This window comes from Furipterus horrens, unplaced genomic scaffold (genome assembly GCF_987537825.1).
Source record: "Furipterus horrens unplaced genomic scaffold, mFurHor1.1.pri manual_scaffold_16, whole genome shotgun sequence".
NCBI lineage: Eukaryota > Metazoa > Chordata > Mammalia > Chiroptera > Furipteridae > Furipterus > Furipterus horrens.
Window position 1 is genome coordinate 8,532,398 of NW_028327186.1, and position 22,219 is coordinate 8,554,616.

Consider the following 22,219-nt stretch of genomic DNA (forward strand, 5'->3'; position numbering starts at 1 on the left):
TGTAAGGACCCTGGGGTTTGGGGGGGGGGGGATAGTGTGTAGGGGTTCCATAAAACAGGCTCTGCCTGAAATAAAAGGTGGAACCATAATCTTAGAGGCCAGAACTTGACCCAGAGTTTCTGTTCACAGAAGTGGTTTCTATTTCATCCTTTTGTTTCTGGGGTTCTTTTCCTGTCGGGGTCTCTCCTCCCAAGGATTTCGGTGTTGATGATGGCGTGGCAGTGTACTTGGTGTTGGTGTGTGGCCTGTTGTGCCCAGAGGACAGCCCAGCCCTGGGAGGGGTTTAGGGAGACGGTCCTGGTGAGTGGGCTCCCGTGGCCCCACAGAGGGTGGTTTGGAGGGGGCGCTGCAGAGGGGCATCAGCCTGCCCCCCGCCCTTGCTTGGGGGCCGTGGAATGTGGAGCCCAGAAACGAGCTGCTGAGTTTGCGGTGGTTGGCAGAGGTGGAGACAGGGGTGCCTGCTGTCCTGTAGCAGGACCGGGTGACACGCCGGTCACAGCCTAGCGCTGTTGCTCTCAGTGACCCGCAGAGACAGGGACGGGGCAGAGAGTTTGTTTCGGTTTGCTTCTTCCTTTTTCTTTCAAGGTAGCCTAACATTCCCAGTGGACCAGAGTTTGGCATCCCCTGCCTGCTGGCCAGGTGTTAACATGGGAAGTATTTTAATCCCACCATAAAAGGAAAAACAAAACAAAGCAAAGCCAAGCCTTCCTTCCACGTCCTCCTCACCTACTTTAATTTGTCAAAAGATGACCGGCCTTGAATTATACCTCCATCTCGCTAAGGTTTAAAGATGGGCAAACCCAAGTGGTTCAAGTCTCTCCTGCCACAGACGGCGCGGCCCTGCTGCCGACACCGGTGTGAGCCGGCCTGCGCTGGGGCCTCCCCGCTGGGGGCCGGGGGTCTGCATCTTCGGCCTCTGCGCACCCCGGGTCTTCACCCTGCTTGAGCTCCTCTGCCTCCGCAGCTGCCATCACAGAGGGCACGCACAGCGAGGGCGCCAACCAGGGCCCGCCCTGTGGTCACGGTTCAGCCTGTGGTTTCCTGGGCGTCACGTGGCACGTGCCCCGTCGCCCTGGCGGTGGCACAGGAGACGCCAGGACGTGCAGGAGGGTGATTGCGTACACCTCATACCTCTGCTTTCGTTCGTTGTTTCGGATGCTGTCTGAGCATTTCTGTGCTAAATCCTATTAAATAAGAAGTGGTTAAAATCAAGATGCTGTATATTAATTTGTAATTATGTATAAAGTAAAGCAGTTTTAAACTGTAAAGATTTTTTTTGTGTGTTTTCTGGAATTTTACCACAACATACTGGCTTTGTATTTTATTTATCTTCCTGCCTAGTTAATGGCTTCAGATTCTTGTAAAGTCCCCCTTCAACCCTCCCCAAACAATAAATGTTCTGTAAGTTGTCACTGTGGCTGACGTGTTCCTGTTCGTCTGGGCTTCCTGGGGGGAGTCTCAAGACACTCTGGGTTCCTGGTAAAGGGGGTAGCCCCTCCCCCAACTGTAACGAGAGCCTTTTCCCCAGTGAACCCTATTTCTGTATTTGGGCACAGAAAGCAGGAGGAGATCCTGAAGCGCTAAGTGTCTCCTTGGGGACTCCCACGCTTTCTGACAGCTGGGACCCAAAACCCCAGGCTGCCAGGAGTTGGAACTCTTTCTAGTTAAATCAATGTAGTAAAAAGTGCCCTTTGCCATGGATTCTGCAGTGTGCAAGGCCGAATGTTAAACTGCCTTTCTGTGCCGACTTCCATCACCCGGTCCCAGCCCCCCTCACAGGGCAACTGCCCAAACCTAACTCAGGAAGGAAGATCTTCTCTGCCTGGAGCCCTGCAGGGATGGCCTGGGTTCCATGGCAGGAAGCTGGGGGCCGCGCTGAGGAGCTGCTGGAGCACACGGAGGGGCTGGGCCTGCTCCTTGAACAGGCTCCTAAGTCCCCTGGACCCTGGGGATTGTGCCATATGGTGTCATGCAAAGCGGCCTGGGATCTTGGCATTGCCACTTGCAAGCTCGTCGCCCAACAATGGAAAAGAAAGTCCTGCCCGAGTGCCAAGTGTCTTCCCCTTCTCAGGGAACTTGGAAGTGCACCGATTTTTTTCAGCGTTTCTTCTCCAGCCTTGGCAATGGCTGCCTCCCCACAGGCCAGTGACCCGCTGGTCTGTTCTCAGCCACTTGCTGTCCTTGGCTGTCACCGCAGCTGCAGCAGTCCCCTACCCTCCTGAACGCCCGTCCCACGGAGACGCCTCAGCAGAGCCAGGAGAGCTGTTCCCAGGACCTCGCACGGTGCTTGGGACTGAGCCAGGGTCAAGCTCTGCCTGGGAGGGACGACGAGTGAGGAGGTCCCATCCTTCCTTCCAGAAAAGAGACGCACAGTCCTCGGGGCTCCGGGATGGACAGGGCTGCGGGCCCCTCCTGCTCCTGAGGGCACCTGCTGTGCCCAGAGCCTCCGCCCCCGTCCCCGAGGGCCTTACCGAAAAGCCGCCTTTTTCTGCTTGCAGGTCCCCAGGCCCAAGGGAGAGCCGGGGTCTACAAACGGCCTGAGATCGGGCTTTGCGGCAATGGCTCCGTCCGGACAGGAGGTGTGGTAACTGATGCCACAGGAGAATGCCAGCGAGGCCAGAAAAGAGCTTGCCTGGCGAGGGGAAGTGGCAGCGCACAGGGTTTGTTGCTTCCTCGGGAGCAGAAACAAGCAGAACGGAGGGCAGCTCAGCCGCAGAGCCTCAGAGATGTGGCTGGGAGCTCCTGTCGCTGGGGGACAGTCCCCTCCTGCCCGCGCAGTCTCGGGTCCTGGACGCCTCCCCCGGGAGAAGGATGCTTGGGCGATGCTTTTTCCTTAAAGCAGCCCCCATTTGTTCAGGGGCCTCCGGCTGGCTCCCTAGAGGATGGTGAAGCACCCGGCCAGCCCGTGGGTGTCCTAAGAAGCGCGGTGGGAAAGGGAGTTGGGGCTCGGGAGCAGTTGTGCGCCCCAGATTCAGGGAATGTGGGTTGCAGGGCCCCACTGGCCTCCCCACCCCCACCCGCGTCTCCAGCCGCGTTCGGTATCCCCGTTACAGCCTGGCCTGGCCGGTCCCCAGGCCCTCTGGCCTCCTTTCATATGCTAATTGGTGCCCTGCTTGCAGCTAGAAATAGTCCCCACTGAAGCTGGGCCCGCTCCGCCCTCCTGGCGCCTCTGGGAAACTTTCCTGCCTGGGAAACTGTCTGGAGGGGGAAGGGGAGAGGGTCGCAGGAAGGCCTCCGTGGGAGAGGACACTAACGGGCTCCTGGGAACAGCCCAGCTGACAGCCGGGCCTGCTTTGTTCTCCCTCCTTTCCCCTTCCCTCGGAGGGTCTCGGGACTTCCCACCGCACCCCCAGCCTCCGAGTTGGAGCCGGGCAGTTGCCTGGGCAGCCTCGGCTTGTCTCTGCCTCCCCGGGGTGGGGGGCCCCGGCCACCGGAGACGTGCTCCCTGGCCCTTCAGGAGCTTGCGAGTGTGCCAAGGGGGTCGCCCTCCGAGAGGGGCTGTGGACAAAGGCTGGGAGGCCACTGGGTGCAGTCAGCCTGCCTCTCTCAAAATCAGGAAGTCAAAGCCGGTTTCTCCTGTCAGACTGCACTTTCCCAGTGGGAGCTGAGGTCCCCCGACTGCAGTGACCCTACCCACAGGTGGCTTGTGCCACCAAGGCTAGGCAGCAGGAGGAGGAAGCACGTGTGCCGAGGGAAATCGCAGCTTCTGCTGAAACTCGGTCTGCTCCGAGTTCCCCAGCAGCCAGGGCTATAAGGGGGAGACGCATTTCTAACAGGCTTCCCTTTGACTCCCCCCAAAACCTGGAATGCTTTCTCTTCCTAGTTAACTTTTCTAACACACGATTTACTGAGCTGGAAACTTGCATGGTGATGGGACAGAGGAAATGGACACTGGAGAAGGAAGTCTAGTAACTTCTGTATGTCCCCGAGGAGAAGTCACCCATGTACAAGGAAAGCCTGGCACCGGGGCCCGGCTGGCCTGACTCCCAGTGTGTCCCCAGCACCCCGCACCGTGCCCCTGGGGCTCAGCTGCTGGGACCGAGGCCTGGCCTGCACCCTGGGGCACGGCTCAGGCTCCTTCCGGGAGGGCAGGAGGGGCAGGGACGGCGCTGGCCCACACGGGCACCTGAGCCTCGCTCCCTGTGCGCAGGCGCCGGACCCCGCGCCAGGGGAGCAGGCCAACGGTCCCCGTGGGGGCTCTGCTGCGGCGACGGCTGCCAGCTGCCGGGGGACTGACAGCCACCCGAACACTCGTCATTTTACACAAGTGAGTGTCAGACAGGCACGTGGACATGAATGGAGTTAATTTTCAGCTGAGCTCATGGGCTTTCCAGGAAGGGCGACTCAGAAGCATGGGGAACAGTGTCAGGACCCCACAGGAGAGCCCACTGGGAGGCTTCTGCTGCTGCAGTCCCTGAATGGAGGGAACGGACCTCCCCAAGTTCACAGCAGGGGCAGAGCCCGAGTCCTAGAGGGCTGGGTAAAGACTGAACTCAGCCCAGGACTCTTGTCCCCCAAGACAGGCCCCAGAGCCCATGAAAAGCAAGCGTGTTCTCAATTCATTTATTAAGTTAGAATCTAAAAAAGGTATCAGTGTTGGAGGAAAGCACCGTGAGGGCCTTTGTGCTGCGAGAAGTGTGCTCAGCTCAGCTCAGCAACCCGGCAGGGCCAGGGGGCCGCTTCCCACCATGGCCACCCCCCCACCCAGCCGGGGCTTCCCAGTCTCCCAGCGGAGCCCGGCTGCTCCTAGGACTGGAGCGCGTGGGGCAGGGAGGCCGAGAGGGAGCGCCGCGGGGCAGGCCTCCGACCTCAGAGGGCCTGTGCGGTCTGAGGACCAGAGAGGCGCCTTCTGCTTCTAGAACGTTCCCAAGTGGCAGCTGGTGTTGAGCGGGTGAACCTGACTTACAGGTCTCGGTCTGCAGGAGAAGCCCAAAGGGCTAGCGCCTGCCCGCAGGTCCCGGGAGGGGCAGGGCTGAGTTAGGGCAGGCGGCGGCCCGTGGTGTGGCCCCGGACCAGCCGGGCAACGCTGCAGAAGGCAGGCGGGAGCCCCACGCACCCGGGGCCCTCCCCTGCGGCAGGGGGCACCGGGGTGAGCAAGGGATGGGCCGGAAACTGACACCAGGTGTCAGGGTGGCTGCTGGGAGGAGCTGCTCTCTCCAGAGCCCCAGATGCTGGGGACAGACTGATGAGGGACCCCACAACTTGGAAGGTGAGAACAAGGAACAAGTGTCTGGCAGTTCTCTTGGGACTGAGCTTGCTTTGTGAGCTCGGGGCAATTGGGCCAAATCCAGTTACCAGCTGGAGGGCCAGGGTGGCAGAGGCCAGCGGGTGCTGGCTGGGGTCACGGGTGGTGACCTGGTTGCTGGCCTCCACCCTGAGATATGTCCAGCACCGGCGGGATCTCCAGTGGGCACCCTGGAGTCTCTCTGGGTCCCCAGCTCCTACCTGCTGTGTGTCTTGAAGGGGAGGCCACAATCTGAAGACCACTGTGGTCCCAGCGGGACACGGGGTCATTGCTGCTGCGTGTGCAGGGAGGCGGTGGGCGGCCCCCAAGAGCAGCCCCTTGTGTGGCAGCACGTGTGTCACTCAGGGCCCTGGTCCTGCTGTGTGACCGGCAGGAACATCTGCCTGCACCTGGGGCACGGCCGGCCTGACGGGAGGCGGCAGTCACTGAGGGCGGGCCCACCTCTGCGGAGGGCCCACGGGAGATTTCCTCTTTAACCTAACGGTCTGGGTGTCATCTGCTAGTGAAGCTGTGTGGATGCCACTGAGCTCACCCTACAGGTTTCTGCTCCTTATAAAAAGTGGCCTCGGTTTCCTCCTCGGGAGCTTCTGCTCTCGGTCCTGTTTCCCCGAGGCCTGGGACGTCCTCGAGGGGGACATCACGCCGACAGGGAAGCCCTGTGCTGTCGGTGCTGCTGCCCACCCTGGGCCCCCGGTCCCTGACTAGGGCTCGCTGAACCCAGTGACCTCAAAGCTCTGCACGTGTCCTCGCCCCGGCGTCTGAGGGAGTCCTGGCATCAGCACACCCCTGTGGAAGAGCCTCTCCCCCAAAGTCACTGCCAAGTGGAAGAAGCCTCAGGCAGACACACTGCACGGAGCCGACTTCTCTTCTCTGCCTCAGCTCAGGACGTCCCCCAAGGCCGATGCTGCTTCCGCCGCTTGCAGTGCTGGCCCCGCCGAGCTTCTGGCTGTGGCAGACAGGGCCAGCGAGGGCTGCAGCCGCGGGGCGGGGAGGAACGCAGAGCCTGCGGGGCACCAGAGAAGGAGCAAGAGTGGGAACCATGCCCACGTCGACATAGATGCCCGAGGAGGGTCTCGTGGTGACTCCGGAAGGGAAAAGGAGAGGGGCCCCCGCATGGCAGGCCGCGTTCCCCAGCAAAACTGCATCTCCCCGCACCCAGCAGGTAAGAGGCAACGCGGTCCCAGGCGCCTGCTCCCAGAGCCCTGGTACTGCCTGCTGCCTCCGGTGATGCCCGGCCCCCCAGCCCGGCACCTCCCCTCTCCTTCCTCACAGGCCCCCGGGATGGGGGCTCCGGCTGGCTGCACACCGGACTCAGCAGGAGCCGCAGCGGCTCCCCTGCCTCGGCTGGCCCGGGTGTGCCATTTGGGCGGTAGGGAATGCGGTCTTATCCAAACAGAGGTCTGACCTTTGCCCTGGCTTCTGGGAGGTGCTCTGCAATTGCACCTGATAGGAGTGGGTTGTCTCAGGGTGGGGACAGGGACAGCAGCTGACTTAGGGCGGGGGCTCTAGGTCAGCTGTCCCAGCGGACCTGGAGGCTGAGAGGAACCACGTGGCCCATCAGGTGCTCCGTCCTGAGTGCTGGGGCCCTGAGGAAAACCGGGTACGGAGGCTCGCGTGCGTCCCTGGTTGGCAGCATCCTGTGCGTGTCGTCACTCACTGATGCCCCGAGAGGAACGCTGTCCTGACTCCACAGGGAGGGGATGCGGTGCTTAGGTGGACGCTTTTCGTTCCAACCACCCCTGACCCCCCGTGCATCTCTGGCCGTGGCTGACCTAATCTGTACCCTTTGCCTGTAATAAATCATAGCTGTGAACAGGCCAGCCCAGTGCATGCTGGGATGCCCTGCAGTGATACGTGAATCTGGGGTGGTTCCAGGGAGCCCCTGCCCTGCAGTTGGTGTCGGAAGTGAGGACGCCGTCACACACAGACAGATTTCACAGGCTGGCCTAGACGTCACAGAACTGTCAAATGACCCCTGGAGATTCTGATAGGCAGCCATGCCTGGCTGTAGGCCCATCTTGCAGAGGTTCCTGCTTTGCCCAAGGTCAACTGCAAGGACGGGGCAGAGGAAGGCTTTGCCTCTGAAAGAGGGTCCCGGAGCCCCCAGGCACCCGCTGCCCGACCCGGCCTTCCCTGGTAGACAGTGACCGTCACCTAGAGCGGGAACAGCCCTGGGGCGTTGGGGGCTCACCTGGCCCTGCAGGCGCTCCTCACGCTGGCAGGTGCTTCCAGGTGCTGACGAAGGCCGTGGGGATGAGCGAGTAGGGCACCGTGGTGACGCAGCTCCATGTGTCCGCAGTGGGGTCGTAGCAGTCCAGGGTCTTACACCTCTGGGTCCCAAAGTAGCCCCCCACCACATAGAGCTTGTTGCCTGAGGCCAGGGCGTGGCAGGACATGCGCTTGGCGGTCATGTCCCCGATCCGCGTCCACTGGTTGGTCTCGCAGTCGAAGCGGTAGGCGGAGGCGGCCGTGAACTCCGTGTCGCCTCCCATGATGAAGATCTGGCTGCCCAGCACGGCAGCGCCTGTGTACCGCCACGGCTGGGGGCACTCGGCCTTGATTGTCCACCGGTTCTCCATGGGGTCATAGCACTGGACTTTGGACACCATGTCCCGGTGGATGCTGGTCCCTCCGAAAACGAAGAGCTTGAGCTTGGCGCTCACCACGGCCGCATTGCTGACGCCGTCCCTCAGCGGGGCCACCATCGTCCACTTGTTGGCCCCGGGGTCGTACTTCTCCACCTGCTTCAGGGAGACGGAAGGGGAGGCCGGGAAGACGCCGGCCAGGGACGTGTGTCCCCCCACCACATAGAGGCAGTTCTCCAGCTCGGCGGAGCCGTGGCCGAAGCGGGCGATCAGCATGGGCGCCGCCTTGGACCACTCCTCGTGAACAGTGTTGTACACCCACACGTCCTTGGAGACCCCGTTCTCGGAGCCCCTGCCCCCGGTCACGTAGACCTTGCAGCCGATGGCAGAGGCGCTGAACTCCTTCCGGGGGCTGGGCAGGTCTGCCTTGGGGATGATCTCTTTGGCCTTGTGGTCAACCTGGTAGATCTTGTCGCACATGAAGGTCTGGCCGCCCAGAATGAGGAGCGTGTGGCCCGCCTTGCGCGGCCGGGCGCAGGGGCTGGTGACCACCCCGTCGTTCTGCAGGATCCTGGTCTTGCAGCGGAGCGCCTCTTCGATGATGAGCCTGGTGCGCTCATCTGCCGGGAGCAGGGCCTCGCCGGACATGGCCTCCTTCAGGCAGTCGGACGGCAGCAGGGCCAGCCGCACGCTGCGGAGGAGCTCGGGCAGGTGGGCCTTCCGCCCCTCCGGGTCGTGCTTCACCCACTGGAGGATGGCCTCGAAGACCACCCGCTCGTCCTCCGTCTCCAGCTCGTCGCTGGAGATGAGGTCCAGCAGCACGTCCTTGGACAGGCTGTTGAAGTCCTCGCTCTGCCGCACCGTCTCGAAGTGCCCCAGGCACATGCGCCAGGAGAACTCGTACAGCCGGCGGCACTGGTGGGCGTCCGACAGCAGCATCATGCCCAGGCAGTTGGAGGGGAAGAGGTTCTTCTCCAGGAACTCGGCGGCCGCGTCCCGCACGTCGTGGAACTGCAGCATGTCGCCGGCCTCCAGCAGCGACTCGGCGTTCTCCTCGTTGATGGCGATGCGGGATGAGTAGGCGAAGTCCAGCAGCAGCTCCAGCACCTCGGGGTGCAGGTTGTCCTGAAAGTTGACCGTGTCGTCCCGGCTCTCGCGCAGGCCGTGGCTGAACATGGCCTCGAAGTAGCGGCTGGAGGCGGCCAGCACCGCGCGGTGGCAGGGGAAGGCGCGGTCGCCGGCCCAGAGCGTGACGTCGGTGAACATGCGGTGCTTGCGCAGCGTGTTGAGGTGGGCCAGCACGCAGTCGGGGTGCGAGGCCTTGTGGAAGAGCGTGATGTTCATGGACCCTGTGCTGCTCCGCGACTTGCGGGTCTCGTGGACGGTGACTGACATGCTGAGCCAACCTGCAGGGGGCAAGGCCACAGGTGAGAGGGGCCACTCCTGACGCAGTGACTTGGGGACGCACAGGCCTGGCTCCCCAGCTTCCCGGCCCTCTCCCACACCTCTGCGCAGCCGGCCACACGGCCGAGGACTACACAGGCAGCAGAGGTGGGCCTCCCCCCTCCCTTCAAACACTGGTTTTGTTCCCGAGTTTGCATCAGCTCTCAAACCAAATGCCTTTGGCCTGGATTTGAGACACCCCAGGGCAAGCTGTGCTGCCTCCCATGGTTACAAGAATGTGCAAGGTGTCCCTGGCCCGGTTAAGCCAACGTCAGGGCAGCGCTAAGCAGTGTGCGTGCTGGGTGGCACCTCAGCCTCTGGGGACGCTGCTTGTGGACCATTCCAAGCAGGGAAAACAAGGCTCAGAGAGGCAGGGGGCTGCCCAAAGGGCTGGGGCAGGATTCCCGCCGGGCGTCCAGTTCCGGGCCCGGTCTCTACCCTCCATTGGCCCCAGGAGACTGACGCCTGCAGGGGCACGTGAAACGATGTTCTCAAGGACAGGCTCCCAGCGGGCCCTGTCATGAGCGGGACTCCAAGCACCACTGGCCAGGCCCCCCCTTGGAAAGGTCCTCGAGAGATGCTGTCACAGCCCAAGTGCTCGGTGTAGAAATGTTCTCAACATCTAGGGGTCTCCGGAGACCTCTGGACCCAACTGGGATGAGCAAGGGTGTGGGGGTAAGGCCAGCTGACCACCGACTCACTCACAAGACACCGGCTCCGTTCAGACATGCCAAGAGGAAGCCAAAACCAAGGCCCAGAGGACACAGCAGGACACGCTGAGCAGTGAAGCAATCGTGATTTTCCTCAGCCAGAGAGGCAGAAAAAACTGGACTCTGGAGCCACCGAACTTGACAGTGGACCCCAGGCTCCTGGGCTACTGCGAGCACTTAGCCTGTGACCCCTGCGACTCCTCTGCCCAGCTGGGGACAGGGCTCAGAGTGCTGGTCCCTGTGAACAGACACAGCCTCGTCACCCATTTGAATTTGGGAGATTCCCAAGCACTTTAATTAAAAGTCCAGCCAATGGGATGACCCAGGACCCCACTGCAGTGCTGTGGGAGTGTGAGGCTCAGCCAGGTAGGCAGAAATGACGCGTTCTGAGAAAAAAGTGTCCAAAAAGCAAACTGAATTCAGTGTCCTGACCCCCAAAGTCTGTGATGTCTTCTTCCTGCAAGCAGTGAGGCAAACAACGCACCCCTTTCTCATTTTTATTTGTTTTATTGAATTTACTGGGGTGACACTGGTTACTTGTATGTTCAGCACCCCAAGTCAAGTCTCCTTCCATCACCATTCATCCCTCTTTACCCTCTTCCACCTCCCCCACCGCTCTTTCCATCTGGTAATCCCCACACTGTTGTCTGTGTCTGTGAGTTTTGTGGGGTTTCTTTGCTAATCCTTCCCTGTTCTTACCCATCCACAGCACCCCTCCCCTCTGACAGCTGGGAGTCTGCTCTCTGTACCTATGAGTCTGCCTCTATTTTGTTTATTTTATTCATCAGATTCCACATACAGGTGAAATCATATGGTACCTGTCTTCCTCTGACTGGCTTATTTCACTCAGCATAATACTCTGTAGGTCCATCCATGCTGTGACAAAAGCTAAGATTTCCTTCTTTTTTATGGCTGAGTAGTATTCCATTGTGTAAATGTACCTACTCTTTCGAATTAGTGTTTTGGGTTTCTTCGGTATGTTCCCAGAAGTGGAAGAGGTGGGTCATAAGGCAGTTCCAAGTTTTAATATTTTGGGGTATCTCCACACTGCTTTCCACAGTGGCTGCACCAGTCTGCACTCCCACCAACAGTGCACGAGGGTTCCCTTTCCTCTACGTCCTCGCCAGCACTTGTTGTTTGTGGATTTCACGATGATGGCCGTTCTGACACATGTGAGGTGATAGCTCATTGTCATTTTAATTTGCATCTCTCTGATGATGAGTGACATTGAACATCTTTTCATATGTCTCTTGGCCATCTGTGTGTCTCCTCTGTAGAAGAATCTATTCATGTCCTTTGCCTATTTTTAAATTGAATTCTTTGTTTCTTTGGTGTTGAGTATTATAAGTTCTTCATAAATTTTGGATATTAACCCCTTATCAGATGTATCATTGATGGATATGTTGTCCCCTTCAGTGGGCTGCCTTTTCATTTTCTTGATGGTTTCTCCTTTGCTGTGCAAAAACTGTTTAGTTTGACATAGTCCCATTTGTTAGTTTTTTCTTTTGTTTCTCTTGCCTGAGGAAATATATCAGAAAAAATATTGCTACAAGAAATGCCTGAGATTTCACTGCCTATATCTCCGACTTTGTTCTTCTTTCTCAAGATTGCTGTGAGTATTCACGGTCTTTTGTATTTCCATTTAAAGTTTTGGAATATTTGTTCTAGTTCTGTGAAATATGCCATTGGTATCTTGATAGGAATTGTGTTGAATCTACAGATTGCTTTGAGTGTTGTGCAGATTTTAATGATGTTATTTTTTTCCTGTCCACCAACATGGTATAAGCTTCCACTTATTTGTATCTTCTTCATTTTCTTTCGTCAGTGTATTATAATTTTCTGAGTACAGGTCATTAACATCCTTGGTTAAATTTATTCCTAAGTATTTATTTATTTATTTATTTTTGATGCAATTGTAAATGGGACTGTTTTCTTAGTTTCCCATTCTGATAGTTCATTTTTGGTGCATAAAGATGCAGCTAACTTCTGGATGTTTATTTTGTATCCTACTACTTTACTGGATTCATTTATCAGTTCTAGTAGCTTTTTGAGGAAATCTTTAGGGTTCTCTATATACAGAATTATGTCATCTGCAAGTAATGACAGTTTTACTTTTTCCAATTTGAATGCCTTTTTTATACTTCTTGTCTGATTGCTGTGGGAGCAGGCCATCTCTTTTTGTATCCCTGCCCTTCCTACCGGTCTCAGTGTGGCCTCCGTGAATCCTTGTTATAAGACTTCCCTTCAGCTAGTCCTCAGTTGGTTATTCAGGTTGCTTGCTCTATGTTTTAGTTGTAGCTCCAGTTTGGTCCTAGGAGGAGGCGAGTGTAACATCCACCTACTCTGCCGCCATCTTGGATCCTCTTTTTCATTTTTTATTTTTGTAAGTCTGTAACTCCCCCTCCCCACTCCAACTCAATTTTCTGCTTAAGCAATGACCTGGTAAGGGAAGGAAGCAATTTCATGCTCCAGTGAAACTGGAAATGAGTGTCCAAGTGCACTGCTGTGCTTCTCTCACTCATTCCTCCGCCGGCACAGGTCCAGACATGCCACAAGCTGACAAGGTCAGAGGGGCTGGGCAGGGAAGGCACAAGGGCCGGGCCTGGCCTTGCTGTTTTGGCCCCTAAGCTCCAGGCACCATGGGCCACGGGGCTCTGGGATTAAAAGGCTGGCCCTCAGTTTGGGGTGGTGTGGGCACCATGGTCCCCACTCCAGCACTGGCCCTGGGGCACCCCTCCCCTCCTCGGCGCCTCAGTCGTCCCTTCTGTAAAGTGGAGCCCCTGTCCTGTCCGGGCCCTGGAGTGCTGCTCACTGTTCGGCAGTTATTTGCAGGGCACAACCTTTGAGCCTTGCCCTGGGCCCAGAGCTGCGGCGATAAGAGGCTGCACCAGCCTGGCCCACGGGGTGCTCCCCCACAGCACTGAATTGCCCAATGTGAGTTCCGGACGCTGCAGCACGTTTCCCCAAATCTCGCCGTGATTGCTAAATCCCTGTGCTGGCTTCTGTCTGTCACTCAGTCATCAGACTTTCCAAAATGTGGCCATTCACCGGGTGACTCATCCACCCTGTCCCCATCATGCCTAGGCTGTTCATGAGGGGGCCTCTGGTCTATGCACCATCCTGGGGAACGGCTCGGAGGCCTCCCAGTCAGGGCCCTGGCCCTGAGGCTCAGCCTCAGTTCACTCCTGAGCACCTGCATTACCAAGGACCCCCCGGCTCCGAGTCCCTGAGCACCGCAGTGTGCCCGCCCCACACCTGCCTGTGACCAGCCCGGGAGCCAGGTCATTTTTGAGCTTGAGCTGAATGTGGCCCTGAATGCGTGGGCTCGGCCACCGTATGTGGGGCCACAGTCCTCTTGGGTTCCGTTTTACAGACCGCCCTGGGACGGAATGCCAGCTCTCTGCCACCCAGACACTGAGGGAGCAGGTCTTGTGTGCTGATTGTCAGTGTTCAGGTACCAGCTCCACACCCAGCCCAGGAGACGAGGAACGGAGGACAGAGGTTCTGGCGGCAGGAGGGGTGAGCATTCAGGAAAGAGTGCATACAATCAGGTCTCTCCAGCCTCTAGGAAGCTTCCATCTCCACAGCCCCTGCCTTGGGGGTGGGGGCAGAGTAAGTCAGACTTAATTCTAACACTGTACGCATCACTGAGCACTTTCGATTACCTAAGCATCATCCTTGCTTTGATGGATTTAAGGTACAGGATATAACTGTGAGACACTGCTGTGCTCCTGAGTGGCAATTCATCATCCTGCTAAGAGGCAGTGAGGGACCTCAGACAACTCAGACAATGCCTCCCTCCCCACTGTCATCCTTACCTGCAGGGAAGTTGCTGATGCACCAGATAACCATGTGCCCAGCCCACTTCTCACCATCCTTTTAGGAACTAAATGCCCAGGGAAACAGAGTAGCTATTAAGACCTTCAGAAAACTCTGCTTGGTCTCCTAAGATTCCAGCAACTGAAAGTCAAAGCAGCCCCGAGGCAAGGTCAGAGCTCCTCAGGGCTGGGGGTCAGGTGCAGGGCCCCTGAAGACAGCCCAGCCATTGCTGTGTGACCTTGGGAAAGTTAATTCACCTCGCTGGGTCTACTTTTTTTTTCAACCAAAAAGTGATGATGAAAACAATCACTTTTCTTTTTATAGGGCTGTTGTGAGACTTAAATGAGACAGGAAGTGACAAGCATCAGGGCCCCCCGGGCCTACCATGCTTGCTTCTTCAGCTGCAGCATTCTTGGGGCCATAACCGTGGTGGCTGCGTAAAGAACGCAGCAGACATCCCAGACCCCTGCTCCATCCCTAACCTCCACGTGGAATAAGGCGGATTTTCACTGTCTATTCATTTTTCGGTTGTTGGATTTGCTCCTGAGTATGTAATGTTTTTATAATCAGGAAAACACTATAAAGGTTTTTGTCAAGCTGGCTGGTCTGGGTTACTCCTGGAGCTGCCGTGGCGAAGGATGCAGGCACGACTGTCGCAGGTCACAGGGGTGCGGGGCTGCCGAGGCAACAGCCCTCCCAGGCCTGGGACCCTGAGCAGACACACCAAGATGCTGCCACTCAAACGCCAGTCCTGCCCCCGTGTCTGGGAGCAGCTCAGGGTGCAGGCGTATCTATCCTTCCCATTTTCAAGTGGAAAACAAACTAAGCACCCTATTAAGCAGACAGATCTAATTGTTAATTGAAAGGAAAATTAGTATGACCACTGTAACTGAATCAGGGCCACAGATCATTCCAGATACGAGTGAATTATCGGACAATGGGTCCTTTCTCTGGATGTTTCTGCCTTTCAATGGCCCTTTCTTTTCCAAAAAAAAAAAAAATAAAAAATAAAAAAGATATATATATTTTTCAAAGACTGTATGTACCCTGTATTAAATTTAAAATGCAATGAGTTACAATGGTTTATATTTTTTGCTGTGTATTTACTTTGATTTTGTTTTCCAGCTTTTTATTGCGAAAGGTTTCACACCGGCGGTACTGTCACAAGAATTATATAACGCACACCTTCTGCTTTCCTGTGGTTAGTCTGCTGGGTGCTGCTCGCCCCACCCCAGCCCTGGGCCTCACCCCTCATCTCTCCTGTAGGGGATGACGGCTGGCCCAGGGCAGGGTGAGGAAGTTGCGCCATTCACTGCTTGGTAATAAATGGCATGCCTCTTCAGGTAGCACCTGCATCAGACAGCCCCCCAAGAAGGGTAGGTAGGGTGGACAGCCGGCCCCTGAGCTCCACCCCCAGGCAGAGTCCCAGCACCCCCACACCCTCGGACAGAGCACAGTGTGGGACAGCCTGGTTCCCACCTGCTGTGCTCGGCCATGACCCACGAGCAGCGCCACCGTCCTCTCTCAAACCTCACACACACACACACACACCGTCCCTGCCGGGCGGCGAGTCCTGAGGTCACCCTACATGCCGCCTGCCCATCTGCCTGCCCGCCAAGGCCTGGTCCACACGGCCCAGCCTTTTTACTTACTGCACCCAAATATTAAGCGCACTTCAGGAGGGGCGGCCACTTCAGCTGCCCTGATTGATAGGCCGTCCCAGGCCGACCGCAGCCTCTGGTGGCTGGGGAGCCAGAGCAAGCGCTGCAGGCCCGGAGCGACCGCCTCTGCTTTCCCAGAAAAGGCGCAAACAGGAGGTAAGGGGTCAAGGCCTGTGAAACCCTACTGAGTGGTGACGCAACGCTTGTCGCTTCTGGTAGGGAAGGACGCCAGATCAAGCCCATGGCCACCGGGGACCGATCTTGTGCCGGGCACCTCGCAGACAAGATTTGATCTTTAAATCCTCCCAATCAAGCCTGACAAGGTTTCGACTGTTTTAATCTGGGTGGACTGGATCATACTGCAGCAACAAACACCCCCAAACCTCAGCGGCTTCAGAGGACAGAGGTTTATTTCCTGCTCATACTATACGCCTCGTGGTTCCAGTGGTGGTGGTGGGTGCTCATCTCATCGCTGTCACTCCCAGGGACCCCAGTGACAGAGTGGCCACCATGCCAAAGGGAAAAGAGAAAACACTCTGCAAAGTGTGGCACAGGCAGTTCAGTGCTTGGCCTGGAAGGACACACATCGCTTCTGCTCCCATCTAATTGGCCCAAAGCAGTCACATGACCTCACCCACCCACGAGAGGACCAGAAGTGCAACCCGAGGGCACGTCCCACTATTTCTGTAATTTGCAAGTAAGAAACCAAGAGCTCAGTGATGAATGGTCAAGATAATACTGCTAAAAATAAGTTACAGCTCCCGAGAACTCACCACATACGAAGGCACTGTTCTGAGCGCTTCCTGTGCGGAGCCCCACCGCAGCCTCGGGCCCACTGACCGTCTGCACTTTACAGACGGGCGCCGGACCAGGAGGGGCGGGCAGTTAGCTCCCGCCACTGCAGTGTGCAAGCCCCACGCGGCCCGGCAGCGGAAGGGGTGGCCCACGTTCGCATCCAGGGCCGCACAAGCCCAGCGGGGACACGGCAGCACTTGAACTCTGGATGCTGGATGCAAGCACCAGGGCTTTCTAGAAAAAGAGCTCCTCTGGCTATGGGGCCTCGCTCCTGCCCAGACAAATCTGGCCTGGCCAAGTGCAAGCCTGGCAGGCAGCTCATCCTGGAGTTCAAAGGAGCGATGCTTTTCTTCATTAGAAAATGAACTCCATTAAGCCTAGATTGATCTGTGGTGAGCTTCTCCTTGGCGACCCAACGGGAGCAGGTAGAAAATGAGCGAGGCTTTTGGTTTCCCTCCTGTCCCTGTACCCTACTCTGACAGATCAGCTGACAGTAGGTGTTTCCAGGCTGACAAGTGGGTGGGGAATGACACCATGGCACCTTGGCGAATGTGCCCCTCCCTTGAGGGTAGCATTCTCAGAAGGACCTGCTCACACCTGCCTGCCTCCTTGTGGGAGGAGCCATCCAACTGGTCTGGCAGGCACCTCCTTGGCAAAGCTGGGTGTGCAGCAGGCAGGAGCCCCGAAATCTCCTCCTGAGCTCCCTTCAGTCCCTCTTGCTCCTGGGAGCTCTTTGACTATCTCTCTTCTCAGAGGTGGCCCTAGGCATATGCCCGGGAGAAACCACACAGGTGAGGTCCCACTCCATCTATTCTGGGGTGCGGGAGAGGGGTTACCCTAAGTGCTCCCCCACATCTTCTGCTCAGCTCCCTACCCAGGACCAGTCCAAGCAACCTTGGGAAATAAGCCACCTTCCTTTGGGCCCAGCTTGTTTCTCCCTTAACCCAGTCCCCTGGCCTCCCCACCGACAGGTTCCAGGTATGAGGCCTCCAACTGCAGGATGGGGAAGAGGTGGAGTTGGCCTCGGGCCTCAGTCACACTGACGCAAGGTATGGCCCCGAAAGCCTCGTCTGGACTACACAACCCACGGGTGCAGGAGACCACAGTGAAATTTCTCATCTAAACGGGATTTCTAAGACCACACAGCTGGCGATTTGACAAACGGATCAATGAGCCACAAATGCCCACCCTGTTGCATCAGAAAGGCACCGCCAGGGTTCGGAAGTAAAGATTTGGCAGTAAGAAAGAACAGGCTGTTAACACGGGAACAGCAGTGGCCGGGGGCGGCTGAGGCCCCAGGAGAGGGCTGGTCACAGACACATGGTGCATGTGAGCCCGCGTCCTGTTCCCCTGCTCTCGTGCTGAAGGGACTGGACAGAGCCCTTCCATCCCTGAGGCAGCTTTCTGCCCCTATCCCCACGCACCTCCTTCCAGCTCCTAACAGGAGGCGGGCAGGGTGAGTGCCTGGAAGTGACAGGTATCAGCTTTAGCTGCCTCTGGACTGGGATGGGGGCAGTGGGGGTCCGGGAAAGGGGTGGGAGCCTGCTGTGGACACTGGGCTGACTTCCCTCACCTGCAGACAGACCCAGATCACTATGGGGAAGTCCTGCTAGGGCGCTGGGAGGAAAACTGGGGATGGTAAGTTCTCCCCACCCCTGGAGAAAGTGCTGGGAAAGTGCTTCACAGTCCTGGCTACCTAAAGCAATTCAGTTATGAAATTTACCACGTTAATCAATGATCTCAATCAGCCCATTGATTTGCTTGTGTCGGGCCACTCTGTTTCTTCCCTCCAGCTCAGCTTGGCCCCCTCTGTGGCCAGGCGACACCCACACCGCGGGCTGATCCAAAGGTACCAGGGGCTCAGGCAACGGGCTGGTCTTTGGGGCCCTTGGGGTGGATCCTCCCAGGACCCCTGAGCAGAAAGCCTGCATCCAGAAGCCATCCGTCATCCTGGGGACTCCAGGGAATGCACGCCACCACGGGCCAGACCGCCACAGTCCTCGGGACCTTGCCATCACCTCCTGCCTGCATTCTCCCCAACCTCAACCTGCACCTGCCTTAAGGTCAGCAATGAATTTGTCTCTGGGAGGAGTCGGAGTGGGTGGTGGAAGAAAGCGGCCACCCAGAGCCTGGAACGGGGGCTTGGCACGCCTTTCTGGTCTTTACCGAGTCAAGGCGTCCTCTCTCCAAAAGGTTCACCACCTGCGCCCCCTCTGTGTCCCCTTGATCCCCTTGTCCCCGAGGAACTATGCATGCACAGCCCCGTGTGTTAGAGCCCCTAGTCCACAAGCCAGCACACCTAGGAGCTCCTGGAGGGCAGGGTTCCAATCAAGACCCTTCGAACGATTAATCGATTAATAAGGGAATGAACAAACCAGCCATCACAGTGACAGGGGAGGAGCGTTCCTCTGCAGACCGTGCACTCCCGGGCCGGGGCGTCTGCCCCCCTTCTCCCTGCCTCCGCTCACTCCCCGCACTGCGTTCCCGCAGGTTTAAGACGCTGTTAAGGGGCCCGTGGAGCGCGCGGACAGACCCGCCGCGGCCCCAGGGTGAAGGTGTCTCCGTTTCCCTGTACCTCCCTTTTAACCAGCTCCCTGAAGTCACTTCCTGACGAGAGGAATTACCGGAGACCCAGACACTGAGCTGTAGCTGCCGCGCCGGAGAGGAGGCTGACGCCCCCGACCCCCGGGGACACCGCTTGGGACCCAGGGGCGCCCGCCCGGTCTCAGGGGGGCCCTCGCGTCCGGCCTCTCCCCGTCCCCACAGCTAGCCCGCGCCAGCAGCCTCGCCGCACACGGGCCCATTGGGCACCACAGCCCCGCCTGTGAGCGGGGAGAGCGGGCCCGCGGGCCCAGAGGACCTGACCCACATCGCAGCCACCCGAGTCCTGTCCGTGATAAGAAAACGGGTCCTGCCTCTCCTCCCAGGGCCGCCGACAGCGCCCCACGCCCAGCCCGTCCCACCGCCGGGGTGCACCCCAAGGGCCCAGAAGCCGGCTTCTCTGCCCTGGCGCACCACGGGGGGCCCCGACCCCCGGGCCTTCGCCCAGCCCGCAGCCCCCCAGCAGGCGCCCGGAGCCCGGGTCCGCCCCCAGCCCCAGCCCCTCTGATCGGTCCTGGGTAAAGCGTTTCTTGGCGCAAAGATGAAGGCACTGGAACCCGGGGCGTCCGAAGCGGCAGCGCAAGTGCCCGGTGGTGAGGTCACAGTCCGGGGTCGCCGGCTCCCGGAGGAAAAGCTGCTCAAGCAACCACGAGGCCGGGAGAGGACCAGCGGGGGCCGGGCCGCGATGTACGGGGTCCTGGGGCCCAGGCAAGAGGCGGACGTGGGGCGTGGGGCTCTCCCCGCAGCCCGCAGCCCTCTCAGCCGGGCCACGGGGCGCTGTCCGGTGGGACACAAATGGCCGGGCTCCTCGGGGCGCCCCCCCGCCCCCCCGCTGAAGCTCGTGCCGAGCCGGGCAGCCATCCGACTCGGTGCCAAGTGCGTGGGGACCTCGCCCGGCCGCTCACAGCCCCGAAGACATGCCGCCGCCTCTCCCCGGGACCGACGGGAATTTCGTACAAAGGGAGCCCGCGGACTGAACGAACCCGCCACTCTCAAGAGGGACAGTTGCTGCCACCGCGCGCGCGCCGCATCCATTTGCAAAACAATTCATTCCCTCGCCTGGCGCGCCCAGCACCTGCCCGCGCAGGGTCCCCAGGCTCGCGCGGGGCGGGGGCAGGCGGCGCTGGGGACACGGTGGCGAAGCACAGTCCCGTCCCCGCCCCCACCATTGTCCCCGGCTCCAGCCCTCCCGGTCCCAGATCCCGCGGTGCCCGGGGCGCCCCCGGGGGACCGAGCGGGACCTGGGGTGGGGGTGAGGGGCGGGGTGGTGGCGGGTGGTGACAAGTGCCAGCGCCGGCGGCTGGCTCACAGCTCCCGGGCCCCGGTTGCGCCCTCAGCCCAGCCCAGGTACTCACCGCTTGGGGCGCCACCGCCCGCCGCGCTCTCAGCCCCGGGCTCCTCGCCGCGATGAGAGACTCTGGCTGCCCAGGCCTCCGAGGTCCCGCTGCCGCCGCTTTCTTCCTCTGCTCGGCACAGACCCGGAGCCGCCGCCACCGCCGCCGCCGCCGCCTCACAGCCCGGGCTCCACCAACAAACTAGTTTCTCCGGCCTTCCCGCCCCGCCTCCCAGCCCGGAGCAAAGCAGCCAATCAGAGGACGCGCCTCTGTGACGGATGGACGTTCGAACCCGTAGTTCAGTCCGCAAGAGGATAAAGGGATGGGCGCCCCCAACGCACCGGTACCGTGAGGGGGCGGGGCTGGGAGGGGTGGATTTAGACCAGATTCTTAAAGAGACAGGCGTCTGTCCCCCGCCCCCTTACATTCCCTGGGGAAGTTTGGGAACAAAACCCAACGGTGTTTTGGATCTTTCCGAAGGTGGGAGCTTTGTAGATTGCAGATGCCCCTTCTGCCCCTGGTCTGCTACACTTTTACTTGCGAAAGTGTTAAGGAGACATTTTCTTTTTACTCTGGGTTTGTTTCAATGTTTGGGATTTTCTGTAGCACCTAACCCTGCCTATATTTGGAATATGTATTTTCCAGGGTACTGACGCGCTCCTACCTGTGTCATTTCTAAGTTTCTTTTGTAAGTAGACCTTTAAATATTCATTCAATCAGCCATTCATTCCACAAATGCCTGCGGGATGTGCTCGTCTGTTGGCAGGGATGATTTATAAATCTCTCTTCAAGGTTTGCATCTCATTCCACCACCTCAAATTACTGGGTATCGAGTTTTTCATCTGTACCACGTGTTGACCCTGAGAAAGAACATACCCACCAAGAAGAAGAGCTCCTGGTGGCTGAGTTCAAATTTTAAAACAGCCTAGCAGCCCTTTCTAAACGGGTCTCTCAGATAAGCCAGGCTTTGGAAAGAAGCCTGCACTTAAACTCCCTGCGCCGTTTCTGACGGCTGAAACATCCCTTATAAAGGAATTCCTGGAAGCCCATTTCAACCAATACGGCTGAGAATTTCCCCAGCCAATTGGAGATGCACACAGTTTTATTCTCCTCCCCTTTGGCATCCTCAGGACCAATCAGGTCAGCTTCATTCTGACTGGTCAGGACAGGGCCTTTTTAGACCAAACACTGAGCCTTAGGAGTCCTCATTTGCATAAGCGTGGACCAATTAGGGACCAGGGGGGAGGGCCTTCTCTTTATATAAGTTAGCTCACTGGGGCTAGGAGTGTGCTTTCCCTTTCCGCCGGAAGCTATGGTTCCGTACCCGAGGGAGGGGTCGCTAGCCCCCAGCTGCCCTGCCAGGGCCCCCTGAGGGTCTGCGAGGAGACAGCCGCCTTGCCTGAGGGCCGAATCCCAGGGCAGCCTTTCGGGCAGGGGCCTCCCAGCGGTACCGTGAGATGCTGTGAGGAGAGAGCCTCCCCACAGGAGGGCTCCTCTCAAACTTCTCGTGAGGAGAAGACCGCCTCCCCGCTGGGCCGCCCCTCCTGAGCACGTGCCGCACCTGCGGGCGACTCCCAGCGCTGGCATTTCACAGCTGCGCTGTTTGCCGCGAATGTTCTTCGCCGCACCCCGAATGGGGGACCCCTGTTGGCATCGAACTGGCACCCACAACCGTCACGTCACATGTGGCAGGGGCGCAGCCCCCCTAGAATTACTTTCAGGACTAACAGAGACAAAGTCCTGCGACAAGTAAGTGCACAATCTTGGTTCGAATCTTCAAATGCTGTGTAGGACTGGAGACAGCTCAGTTTTTTGGATTTTTTTAATGTTTTTTAAAAAAAATTATTGATTGATTTGAGAGAGAAAGATCGATTTGGTCTTCCGCTTTATTCGTGCATTCATTGGTTGATTCTCGTTTGTGCCCGGACCGGGGATCGAACCTGCCACGTCGCGGTATCGGGACGGGGCCCAAGCCGAGTGAGCTCTCCAGCCGGGGCAGAGTGCTCAGGCTTCGGATGTCAGACTC

General features: G+C 58.4%; 1 protein-coding gene across 2 annotated transcripts; it reads right to left on the bottom strand.

The window, feature by feature from the left end:
- Positions 1-934: 934 nt before the first annotated feature.
- KLHL25 (kelch like family member 25) lies at positions 935-20,360 on the bottom strand. 2 transcript variants are annotated; one of them, XM_090263654.1, is made up of 3 exons: positions 20,215-20,272; positions 7,437-9,236; positions 935-1,184 (listed from the first exon to the last, which is right to left on the bottom strand). In XM_090263654.1, the coding sequence occupies exon 2, from the start codon at positions 9,223-9,225 to the stop codon at positions 7,456-7,458; it is 1,770 nt and encodes a 589-aa protein (XP_090119780.1). In that variant the 5' UTR covers positions 9,226-9,236; positions 20,215-20,272; the 3' UTR covers positions 935-1,184; positions 7,437-7,455. The 2 variants fall into 2 exon arrangements, with proteins under 2 accessions (XP_090119780.1, XP_090119781.1); XM_090263655.1 differs by lacking the exon at positions 935-1,184 and adding an exon at positions 6,204-6,248 and having other exon boundaries at positions 20,215-20,360.
- Positions 20,361-22,219: the final 1,859 nt, after the last annotated feature.